Source organism: Gymnogyps californianus, chromosome 7 (assembly GCF_018139145.2).
Source record: "Gymnogyps californianus isolate 813 chromosome 7, ASM1813914v2, whole genome shotgun sequence".
NCBI lineage: Eukaryota > Metazoa > Chordata > Aves > Accipitriformes > Cathartidae > Gymnogyps > Gymnogyps californianus.
In genome coordinates, this window is record NC_059477.1 from 28,039,504 (window position 1) to 28,051,793 (window position 12,290).

Sequence of the window (12,290 nt, forward strand, 5' to 3'; positions counted from 1 at the left end):
AGAACAGTCTTACTGTCCATCTCCAACCTGAATTTAATTGGTGATGTTTTTCTTTAATCTGAGCTATTTCTAGAAGCCTTGAGTAAATCCTCCTCACTTGCTGTGTTTGAGGGCTTCCAGTTGATAGTCTGCAGCAGTTTTACTACTTTGGCTGAGGGAGGTGATGATTTTATAAAATTCGTGCTCACGTCTCCAGGTTTGGTTTGGAAAAGGAAGGGAGTTCTCTAAATTGATTCAGTAGTCACCAGCTCTTTGGGTTTGGCCAAGCCCAGACAAGATCTGGATTCCACAAGTTGTAAAGGGAAGGTGATGTATTTCACTGGCCACAGAAGATGTGGATGATCTTTGTGCCTCAGCTGTTGGCTTTGTGAATTATGGAGGCAGATCTTGCTGCTGCTTGTGAAATGGGAGCTATAATGTGCCAGCAGTTCCCACAGAGCTAGGTGCTCTGGGGGGAAGGGTTGTATGGGGAAGAGGTAGTGATTCCTTCTGGAGACAAGACTCTTCACTGAGTGGGATGGCCCTGCACAAGCATTTGTGCACGTTTCTTTGTCAGAAAGCTTTCTGGATGGGAAATGAGTGGCAGCTCCCCTAGTTTCTGTGGTAGGAGATGGCATTTGTGGAGCAGAGTTTTTCAATGCCCTATGTTTGCACTCTAGCTGGATGTGGGTGCAACAGCCATGAACTCGAGACTCTCCAGGCTGCAGAGGGTGAGCTCTGAGTGTTGCTAACATGATGCTGTAGCTGCACTGAAGCCCTCTAACCCTCTTACAGTGTATCCTGTACTACAGCTCATTTCCCTAACCTCGACCATACCCAGCCAGAAAATGTTGGCTGTTAACATGTGCATGAACTGTGCACGTGAGTGGAGGAAGCTTAGGATAATAGACTGATCCATGTCCCCATCTTGCAGCTTAGGTGTCAGTTTGTGGGTACATCAGCCAGGCCTGGATTCATCTCTCTTGATAAAAGAAAGGGTTGAGGGCAGCAACGCTTCTAAGCTGGCACTTCAAGTGACATGGTTCAAAATTGGCAAGGGTCAATCTGGGTCCTCATGTCTAATCCCTACAGCTGAGGAGACCCTTCATAGCAGGATGCAGTAGGAGTGATGCATGCTGTATGGCACAGATGCTATGTGCAAATGGATGAGCTTTTGTGCTTGCCGTGCTGTGAGCTGGAAGCTGCCTTCCAGACACTTGGGCCCAGCATCTTCCGCGTAGTCGTTTGTCTTCCTGATTTATGGCATGTCAGTCCTTCTGCAGCCCCTGCAGCTGGCTGCTGCAGATGGGCTCCCGTCTCATGCCATTCCCATGACATCCCCTGAATGCTCAAATCTAAGGCAGCAGCAAGGGCTAACTGAGCCTGCAGGCACTCAGTACAGCCTGCAAGGAGCAGGGAACTCAGATACAATGGCTGGTCTGAGCTGCTGCCACATGAAATGGGCAGAAGCTGCAAAATGGCAGCAGAAAGCAATACGTGCCCCGTGGATCACCTCTGGTGAGGGCAGCACCACTCCTGCACTGTGCAGGTATGTTTTTAAAGAACATGTTTCAAGGGAGGCATTGCTTGGCCTTGGGTAAATACCCAGGTAACTCCTGCCAGTTCCGGGAAAGCCGAAGAGTCAGAACAACTCTGTGAACCACACGCACGCATGCCCCATTTCCCCACAGCTTAGAGCATCTGGTTGCCTGAGCACTTCTGCTCTGGCAAGTTAGGTAGTTGAATGTGATAACATATGTCTAAATGAGCCTGGTGCATGCTTTGCCCAGAGGAGTGGATGCAGAGCAGGCCGTTGAGTTTGGAGGCAGCAGTCCCCCGTGCAGCTCTCTTGCCTCATGCTGCAGCCTTAACCCATAGGCTGCCCCACTGCAAATGACTCACATGAGCGGGTGTATTTGCATGCTGAAGGGGTGCTTCCATGGTGGCAGCTCCAAGGCATGCAGAGAATAGGGTGGTTGCACACCTGAGCTGCAAGCAGTGCAGCCTTCCCACCTAGAACATCTCGTCTCCCTCATGTGCTTTGAATGGAGCAGAAATCTCCATGCTAGACACCCTGCAGGCAGAGGGTGGAAAGTCTGGTGGTTCTCCTGAGCAGGTTCTACCAAGCAGGACTTCATTTGCCTCAGTGAAAATTCATCCCTGTTTATAGATATATAGGTTTGGTGGCTAGGGAGGACCCTTGTGAGAGACCTTGAGTCTTACCTCATGTGTAGCGCAAGTTTGGGAGTTTTGCCAACCTCACCTTGCATCAAGCCCAACAGGCTGCTGGGTTTTGGGAAGATGGGTTGAGCTACTCAGCTCCCAATTCTCATAGACCAGAATTTCAGCATAGCAAACAAGACTTGTTTTGCCTGTACCACCTCTCTAAAATGCTAATCATACGGGTGCCCTGCCTGGAGCCAGGGCATGAGCACCTCCAGGGAATGATTCATCCTTTCCAAAGACCTGTGCCCAAGATGAATGGGATGAATTGCACTGTGGAGGTGCCCATCTCTTTTATGACTATGGAGAATGCTAGACCCCTCACGTTTAGATTGTGAAAGGTGAGATAGGTGATTCCCATCCTGTAGCTCTACAGACTTTCTTTGGCAGAATTTCTCCTGCTTCACTGGGTGTAAATTATGACGTTTCTATTACACTTGCTAATTGTTTACAATTTCACTGTCTCTAGACACTCTGGGTCAGATAGCAGTTTTGGTACCAACTCTGGTGGGATGTAGCCTTCTCCCTGTTTAAAAGGGAACGAAAGCATTTTTTCCTTCTCCCCCATCCTCTTCCTGGATTGTCTCCAAGCCAAATACGAGCATGGCTTTGATAATGCCTTGACACCTCCTTGGCCTGCACTCTGTAAGAAAAATCCCCACTCACATCTATCCCTCAGCATCTGATCTCTGTCTTCTCCTCCAGGACGAAGGATGGCTGATGGGCGTGAAGGAGTCTGACTGGATCCAGCATAAGGAACTTGACCAATGCCGAGGGGTTTTCCCCGAGAATTTCACAGAGCGGGTGCAGTGAAAGTCCAAGCCCACCAGCTGCGTTTCTGCTGGAAGAAAGCAAGTTTTCTGGTAGATAATTGAAAAAGAACAGTGAAATGAAAAGAAGAGAGAATTTTAAAGGAACAGAAGTCTGAAAAAAAGTCAGCTTAAAGGGTGTGTTCTTCTCAAAGGGCAAGGTTTCAGAAGTAAATTGAAATTCAAAGTGTTATCAAAATATATACTTATTAATAATAATAAGGCAAGTCAAATACCCTCTTCCCCCTTTGATTTTAACAGCATTTGGATTCAGAGGACTGATGCAGAAGCAACTCAGTGTGGTTCTCTAAATACTGCATTGACTGAATTGGCAAGACATCAGTCTGATCCCTGGAAAGGCAGTATTTGTCTAATGGCTTGAGAGTAGAAGCTGCATTTGCTCCTGGGTGGGTTCATCTGTTTTGTCTTGAAGGTGGCTTGCATGGCAACCGTAAAAATTCAGCCTTCCCTACATGTTCAACCTACAGTAGGCCAAACTTTTTGTTATGCTGTTGAAAAAAATATTTAGCGTACAGTGTTCACCAATACAATGTATGTGTGTGTGTGCGTGTGTGTATTTTATTTTCTTCCTTTAAAACAATGTTACACAAACTGTGATTTTGTACATGTAAAGATAGAAGAAACTACATGGAAAGGGCATGGAGAAGATGAAATATATGAAGCTGTGCTCAGTCCAAAGTTCTTTCAAATGCAGACACCTAAATTCTCTCGCAGTAGTGTTGGCCTGTGAAATGCTAAGGGGAAGGGACAAATTCAAGAGGAGAAACAAGACAAAACAAGCGGATGCCATTTAGATGGCTCTGAAATTTAGGAGAGGGAATCCTCTGCCCCCAAAACCCTGTAGGTGGTTTCAGAAAAGCTTAGATTCATGAAGATGGAAGATAGCTCTAAAATCTGGCTGGTTAGAAAATTTGCTTTTAAAGAAAGAGATAAGGGAAGAAAAATTTTTTTTCTGAAAGAATGTCTAAGAAAAAACACTGAGGAAAAAACACTTTGCTTTCTGTATTTTTAATTGGCATTGTTATTTGTGGAATTGTATTTCTTATTTTCCTTCAAAGAGTTCTGTAAGTGAAATATTGTTAGATCAGCTTTCTCCAGTGCTGTGCTGGTGATCAAGGTAACCTCTATGAAAACTGGACTCTTGAAATACTCATTTAAAATGGCTGCATGACTTCATGATATTTTAATGCATTAGAAAGGAAGGCAAGAATATCAAAGTGTCAGTGTCAAGAAGACACTCTGCAGTCTAATACTGATGCTGAGACCTTTCCTATACCTTTCCTTTGCTCCTGTTTGTTTTTGAGTTTTGTTTTTTAGTTTAAACAAGCAGATGACAAGGCTGTTTCAAAGTGCATATTACACTTGTTAAAATGAGCCGGTCTGACCCTCCAAGACTCTAAAGTCCCACAAAGGTACTTTAAACTTTACTTGAATACTGATGCAGCTGGCAAGCAGGTTGGGCTATTCTAATTTTTTACGGCTTTCCCTGCCTGCCCCCCCCCCATGATCTTTTTGCCTTGAAGGGATTTTTAACAGTGAGGTTACCTCCTGCTGTAAAGGGACAGGATCAATCTCTGAAATAATCTTCCTAACTGTTAGGAGCTGGCTTTTGTCAAAGATGCACGGAATGGTGACACACACTACTGAAAATCCTACCTTTTCCAATCCATTTTGATTATTTGTAGGACAACAGAAAAAACATTGTAGGGCAAAAGTGGATTTTATTTTTTAAATTTTAGTTCAGAGGGACAGATCGGATTTTGATTAGAAAATATATTCTTATAAATGCAAGAATTGCTGGAGTTCCTCCTGCTTTCAGCTTGGGAGATGATCTGTGCTAGTTGTTTACAGCAATGTAACAGGCATCAAAATCTGTCCTATATACCCAAATCCCTTCTCTCTTCTCTCTCTCTTTTTTTTTTTAAAATAAACGTGCAGGAATTTATGTTTTACATCACTGTTACAAAACCCAATAGTATTTAGGAGTAACTGCTCACAATACAGAAGGACTGGACTCCGCAAGTTATATTATGGTGAGCCATTGCTTTAGAATACTGCCGTTTGATTTTTTTTTTCTTTTTCACCAGGGTTGTCTTTATTATTACTCTTTCTTCCAAAATATCTATTTTTATGCATTTGTGACTCCCATTTAAAGAATATTGATAGAAAAAATATGCATTTAAATATACATAGAAATATATATATTAAAAAGCGGGTTGATCCAGTTAACATAATGCTGTCAGCTTAAAATGTTTATTTTTATGCAAAACCTGTGGATTATTGTTTTTTTTTTTTAAATGACAAGATTCTAAGTACCAGAGCTGTGATTTTTTTGTCTTGCAAGTAATTGTTCTAGAGCATTTAGAAAGCTGTGCTGATACCTAATTTATTGTGGGTTTTTTTGCTGTTGTTGTTGTCTTCTGCTGTGTTTGAACCAGATGACTGTCCCAACAAAGATCCTCGTAAGGCCTTTTCATTTTATTGAGCTTGCAAAGCAACTATCCAGTACTGTATTGTCCCTGCAGAAGTGGTAACACTCTGCAAAAAAGGGATGTTGTTTTCAGGTCACGTGAGTGATGCTCAAATATTGCTAGTGGGGAGGATGTTGCATCCCTCTCCATTCGCTTCCCCCCAACCCCAAAATCCAAACCCCCTTGCTTAGAGCAGGTAGGGTGGGTTACCTGGATCTTGCATTGCTTGCAAATAAGTGGTGTCAGCACATCTCAGTCAGATTCTGAAAATGCAAGATCGGACCCACAGTTTATAAATTGCCTTATATGAGAGTAGGATGGCATAGCAGGAAGCTTGTAGATGTCAATGTTTTTTGGAGCCAGATCTCTTATCTCCTGGGTCATGTTCAGCCCATTGTAAACAGCCACAAGTCCTCCCATTTTCAGTATTTTTACATCTGCTAAATACCTTGATTCTGGTTGGTATTACCTGGTGAAATGAACTTCTGATTTTCTTTGGCTTAAACTGATTCAAATAGAAAGAGGGACAGTAAACTCCGAAGTAGGTTGTGCCCACAGTGGTTTTTCAGTTTGCGGGCTGAACTGAAAAATCTGGGGGAAAAAGTTGTAAGGGTGACCTGAAGTTGTAAGGGTGACCTGAGACAATTTTTTTTTTTTCCATTTTCCCAGTGGAATTAGAAAGAGAAAAATCGAAACATAAAAAAAAAAAAAATCCTTTGAAACCAAAATGAAGCATTCATTTGTAGTGTTGCTTTTTCACTTTTTAAAAAACTTTATGACTTGGGCTATAACAAGTTGCTTTGAAGCAAAAATGTGAAACCTGTTTTGAAAATGCTGAAAGAAAATGTTTTAATGTTAATAGCCTTTTTGCCTTTGCCTTTTTTTCTTAACCTGATGACTGGTTTCAGTTAACCCTGAGCTGCATTTTTTGGATTAATACATTATCCACTGAAGAGAACCCAAAGAAGCCTATCGCCCAGTTCTGCTCCACTGACAGGTAGACTGGACACATTTCAGGGATTACCTGGTATCTGGCCCAGCAAAGCTGCTGTTTCCCCATCTAATAATCTTCCACTTGATTGTTTTACTGGGTGAACAATAAAAGCATCTCTCATCCCATGCCATTGACTGGTTTTGTAGCCTGGCTTAGAAAGACATTCTTGCTCTATTGGTCTCAGTTTGGTCACAGATTTATGACTATAGATTTATGATGCTACTCCAATTTGAGTCTAATCCCATTGTGCAGTGGGAATTATCATTTGCCCAACTGATAAGAAAGAAATAAGGCATTGCTTTTTCTCCCTTTTTTAATCTTAGCAATGTCAGTAATATATCTTTATTAGAATTAGGGAAAAGTCCCAGGATAAAGATGAATGTGTTGTTCCAGGCGAGACTCCTGCATACTCTGTGTTACTTTCCGTGGGCATTCCTCAGCTGTCTGCTTTTACCACCTTTGTGTTTCTTGGCTGTGAAGGTGATGCAGTAAAAGGGATTGTGCAGGCTTCATTCCAGCCGCTCAGAGCTAGTCCTGCTTTGTGATCTGTTTGCCACAATCCTTGAAGCTTTATTCACAGTTGCAGAACCCTTTCCTGTCCCACTGTCCAAAGACCATGGCCAAGGCAAACACCCCCAAGTCAAAGGGGTGTCTCTTTTATAACCTGGAGAAGGTGTGAGGGCTCCATATTCTGCCTGGAATTGTGATGTCAGCTCAGTTAAGTTTTTCAATAGCCTCTTGAAGGGAAAAGGTCCAGGGCTAAGGAGATGCTGGGGGAGGATGGAGGGATGATACGTTATATTTTTCATTTTGGGTTGATGTGCTGACTGCCTCACCTCTTGGTTCCAGGGAGGTCCAGAACCTCTTTATTTAGGGCTGAGAACAAAATGTAAGTGGTCAAGATGTGCATGGTCAATACGATAACAGGTGTCTCTCTCCTGCGAAGGCCACTGAGTTCAGAGTTTCCTCTTTCCTGCTCTGTGCCAGACAGATTGAATGTTCTCTCTGCCACTATTGTAGATGTTTTGGATGCTGTGCAGTCCATACCCCAAAACAGTGAATGTCCTTTGCTGGAGGATGCAGAGGTGTCTCTCTCAGCCCCTTCTAGGAAGAGCTACCGATCTTCCACAGACAACGGCTGTGTGCTTCTAACACAGTAGCCTCCGATTTCAGTAGCCTCTGTGTCTTTCAGCGTCTGCCCCCACTCTCCACCTCCTCCTGCTTCCCAGCCTCTCCCATGCTCTTTGGGGGTGACGGTAGCACAGGGCACTTCCCACCAGCCTAAAGTGCAAAGCTAGAAGATGCACAAACGTGTCCATCAGCAAATCCTACGCAGTGCAGCTTGATAATCCTGACGTCAGGAAAACAAGCAACAGCTTTTCTTCTCTGGGCTGCCAAAGGGAAGCTATTCCTTGCCACACAGGTACCATCGCACCTGGCACTGGTGCAGACACCTCTCTGCTTGCATGCTCTGGTTTAGACATTTCTGAGTAGCAAAGTCCTGACAGAAGGGGGTCCTCTGTGGTGCCCAGAGCTGGATTGTGCACCAGCCCTTACAAAGCTTGGGGTCTGTAGCTGAACCATGGGGGCTGAGAACTAGAAGTGAATTTCAGAAATTTTTTTTATGAAGCTAAATGGAGAAGCTACAGCTGTGAAGACTGGTCTTTATGAACTTGTACTTTGATGTGTCTTATGGCTATAATTCCTTCACCTGTTTTTACAGCGCATTCTGCTAATCCTGTCCCTAGTCTGCATTTCATGTAGATGGTCCCTACTTGAAACTTGCCAGATGCAGTCCTGGGCTTATTGCTTCTCTTTAACTGAATCAAATGGCAATGACTTTGGCAATGTATTGGCAATCTCTTTTCCTGCTGTTTAATTCAGTCTCTGAGTTTAACCACAATGACCTGAGAAATGTTTGGGTTTTGAGTGTTTTTTTTAATAATTTTAATTTTTGTTTTGTTTAAACAAAGCTGAACAATTCCCATTGTATTCAGAGCTGTGACGCCCAGTTCCAGTGACAAGTACTAGATGGATTTGTCCCATTTTGTTTCTTGGCAATGTTCAGAAATATAATTTGTGTCATCCTAAGTCCTGTGTCAGTTTCTCTCTCTCTCTCTCTCTCTCTTATTTCCCCCTGCCTTTATATTAAGAAGCTGAAACAATTCAGGACTTCTTTCTCCTCAAAGAGGTGAGTAGCTTCAAAGAGGCTTGGTTAGTCCAGGCACCATTAACACTGGGAGTTCTTACAAACACATGGGATGGAGAGGGTGATGCTGGTCCTTCCCTGAGTGAGTACAGAATAAACAGCAGAATAAACTCTTCTAGCAGCCATCTCTGTTCCAGTCTGTTGTGAGGACCTGACACCAAACAAATGCAATGTATGGAAGGATTTGAGACCTTTGCTTTTCAATAGCTACTACCCCCAAGGTGATGTGATCTTCAACCTCTAAGGCAAGTTTGTTGATGGGAATATGACACTGCATGGACACCCTACTCCATCTGGCCAAACCTCTCCCAGCTGCCTTTGGCCTGTTGGCACACCTGCGTGAGCTCTTAGTTTCCAGGCTGTCTTTTGGGGTCTGCTCTTTAATGGGGTGTTTTCTTCACCTGTGGAAAGGGAGTGTTTCTCCCCTTCAACCAGAGTGATTTGGGACCTGTGAGGGACAGGATTAGAGGGATTCACAGTTCACAGCTGACTGTTTTGGGGCCACTCCCTTGGATGCCTTATTCCAGACAGGCTCGGTGCAGCTGGACACAGGACACGGCGTGTAAATAGCAAGCGCTGGCCAAAGGTTGGAATATGATCTGATGCAAATTGGTGCCAATTAGCACTTTGATGAATGAACTGCCAGCGTCCTCCGCTTTAGCATGTGCGTGTGCAAGCCTCAGAGCCAGCACGGGGAGCTGGCCAGACTGTGCTTGCACGGTTCCTTCGTTTCCAGACTGCCCGGAGGGTTTAGTGCCTTTTAGCCTCTCACCTCTGTGGCACTGGGATGGACCTGAATCAAATTTTGTGGTGGAGGGAGGGGAAGAGGCAGGCTGTGCCCCTGAAACTATTGCTGCAGTTGGTGACTCAGGCTCTGCCTCAGCTTGGCATGATGGCTCCTGCCAGGCTGAGGTGGGCTAGTTCTGCCGGGGCTGGGAGCTTGCAGGGCAGGAGTGAAGCCCTGAGGCATGGGGGCTCTGTGCACGCCTTCTGTTTGCTCTTCCTCATGCAGTTTCATTCCCATCACTCAGAAATATAAAGAAAACAGGGGAGGGGAGAAGGCAGCTGAGGGGGAGCAGTGTGCATAATTCATTGTCAGCTGCCTCTGCTCAGCTGCATTATTCATTCCCAGTGATGTCATCTTGCTCCAAACAAGTGGCACTTGAGCTTGTTGGCCATGTGCAGGCTGTGGCCACATGAGCTGTGGCAGCGCGTTTGGAGCACAAACAGGCTCACGGGGCCGGTGGGTCCAGCCCTGAGAGCCCTCACCATGCTGTGGGGAGAGCTAGGCTTTACTCTGGGAACACAGCTGGAGAAGGAAGCCTCTACAGATGGAGGAGGCACACATGGCACCAGATGAGGCTGGGGTGCCTGGAAGTGGGCAAGGTGGAAGCCAGGGCATTACATGCTGCAGGGGACTGGCATTGACTGGTGTCAGTCGCTCCACGGTATCCCCACATGAAGGGAGAAGTTGGTACCAGGGCTGTCCTTCAGTGGCAGCCCACGCTGCCTGGGAAGACCCCGTGGCAGGGAGTTTGAGCCCCAGAGTGGAGCTGGGAGTCACTTTGCAACCCCGAGGAAGAGAAGATGGGAGTTTGGGGTAGCTCTCAGCAATTTCTCCTGTTTGCTGGCTGGGTGAAGCCGGTGACTTTTGCAGAGCAGGATTGCTGCTTCAGCAGGTGGAGGAGCCTCTGCTGCCGGTCTGCTGCACAGCCCAATCCACAGAGCCATTAATAACGGTGCAGGAACAGGAATTCAGCAAGTGCCCATGATTAATTAGCTCATCATGGGCAGTTAATGGCCAGCCTGCTCTCCTTGGCCCCGTGGTGCAGGTAATGGAGTAGGCATCACTTCTCATTGGGCAAGGCGCAGCCCTCTGCCAGGAGCGATGGGCAGAATTTGCAAGCTGTTTTGATGCACTGCTGATAGGTATTTGGTGAGATCGTTTTTTTTTAGACGCTGGGGAGCTAGATCTGTAAGGGGCCTTGCTAGCTACTGGAGCCAGGTACCCAACTCTCTGGCAGGGGCACAATCTCATATCAGCTTTTCTTTTCCTAGCAGTGGCGTTATCCCATGTCTTGCTTGCATTTGGGAGCGCTCCCTCTTACTGAGGCTGAGTGACTTCTTTGCATGTACTCTGCTTGTCTCAGAACTTTCTCATGAATTAATATATAGAAATTCAGGTACCACCTATGCTGCATCAGGCACGGGTGGGTGACAGAGCCGTGCAGTAACGAGGACACGCAAGCAAGGCTGTTTTTTGAAATCTAAGTAGGATGAAATGATGTGCTTTACAGGTGACCCTGCCAGGTGGGGGGCTGAGCTCCACCGAGTGCAGGTCATCACGTCTGTCCCAGCTGCTTTACAATAAGGTAGGAGAAAGAACAGCTCTAGCAGGAGTGCAAGGGATTAAAATTAAATTGCACACATTCATGTCATTTGGTCAGCATGACACAGTCCAAGGTGTGAAATGAATGTGATGGGACTGTGGCTGCTGGTGTGCCTGTAAGAGGAGCAGTGTGAGCCTGTTGTCCTGTGCCCTAAGGGGGAATCATGTTGCCCTTTAGGGCACCTTCTGTGACTGCCACAATGTTGGCTATTAGGGCAGAAGTCAAGCGTGTTCGGAAACCCCTGTGCCACAGACCAATTTTTCCTATCTCCAATTCAGAGACCTGTGAGAGTCTCCTGGAGTGACTTCCCCTCTCTGATGTTCAGGATTGCCACTGTACATCTCTATTAGAGGCTTCCAGGAGAGACCTGACTATTGACTTTGCAAAATGTGCTGTATTTGCTGTTGAAGGTGTTGCTGTGGTTAGGTGTGCAGTGATCCAGCCACACAGAGGCACTCGTGAAATGTGCGAGTGCCTTCTCTCAGTACAAAACATCTCGAATGTCAGATGAACACCTTCCACATGCCAGACTTCTGGGCCCTCTAAGGAAATCTGAGGAAAGCTCATACTGAGAGCATCTGTGCTGGGAGCAGGCAGGGAATTTTAGCGGCCGGGCCATGGCTTTGCTCTTGCTAATCACATGAAGAATCACATTAGCTAGAGATGCTTTCAGCCCTCCAAGAGCTTTCCCCATAACCCACACCAGAGGCTGGCTTTGCTCCTCTGTGATAAGTGGCCACCTTCCTAAATGCTCAGCAAGTTGCTCCTGGAGCTGTCTTGTGAAGTCCCGTGCTTATCTTCTGCCTCCCAAGCCCTGTTTCCCATGGGCAGGGAAGGCTGTACGTCCTGCCCTACAGAGGTAGTGATGATCTGGCAGTTCCCAGCATTGCTTACTGCGTCTCAGGCTTTCTGCTGTGTCTGCGAAGCGTTGTTGCTCTTTCCCATATGATACAGATGTTTTTGCAGGAGTGTAAATTACTCCCATTGTCGCAGAAGCTCACACAATCAAATTACACAGGTGTTAAACTCAATGAAATTTATTCTTCAATCAAAATCGTTTAGAACTCTGACAACACTAGTAAACCACAGGGTCAATGATGTAAGGGGAAATTAATACTGCACAACGAACTTAAGAATTCTTAAGCTTTAGAAATGATGACCCAAAATGCGCATATCACTCGCTTAAAAGACGAG

The 12,290-nt window shown here is 45.6% G+C and overlaps 1 protein-coding gene across 11 annotated transcripts in view; it reads left to right on the top strand.

The window, feature by feature from the left end:
* The window catches only part of BIN1 (bridging integrator 1), a 102,904-nt gene extending 96,542 nt beyond the window's left edge, over window positions 1-6,362 (top strand). For all 11 annotated transcript variants that reach the window (XM_050899532.1, XM_050899535.1, XM_050899538.1 and 8 more), the window contains one exon: window positions 2,908-6,362. In XM_050899532.1, the coding sequence (XP_050755489.1) occupies window positions 2,908-3,015 (108 nt within the window). In that variant the 3' untranslated portion in view covers window positions 3,016-6,362. The remainder of the gene's footprint in view (window positions 1-2,907) is intronic.
* Window positions 6,363-12,290: the final 5,928 nt, after the last annotated feature.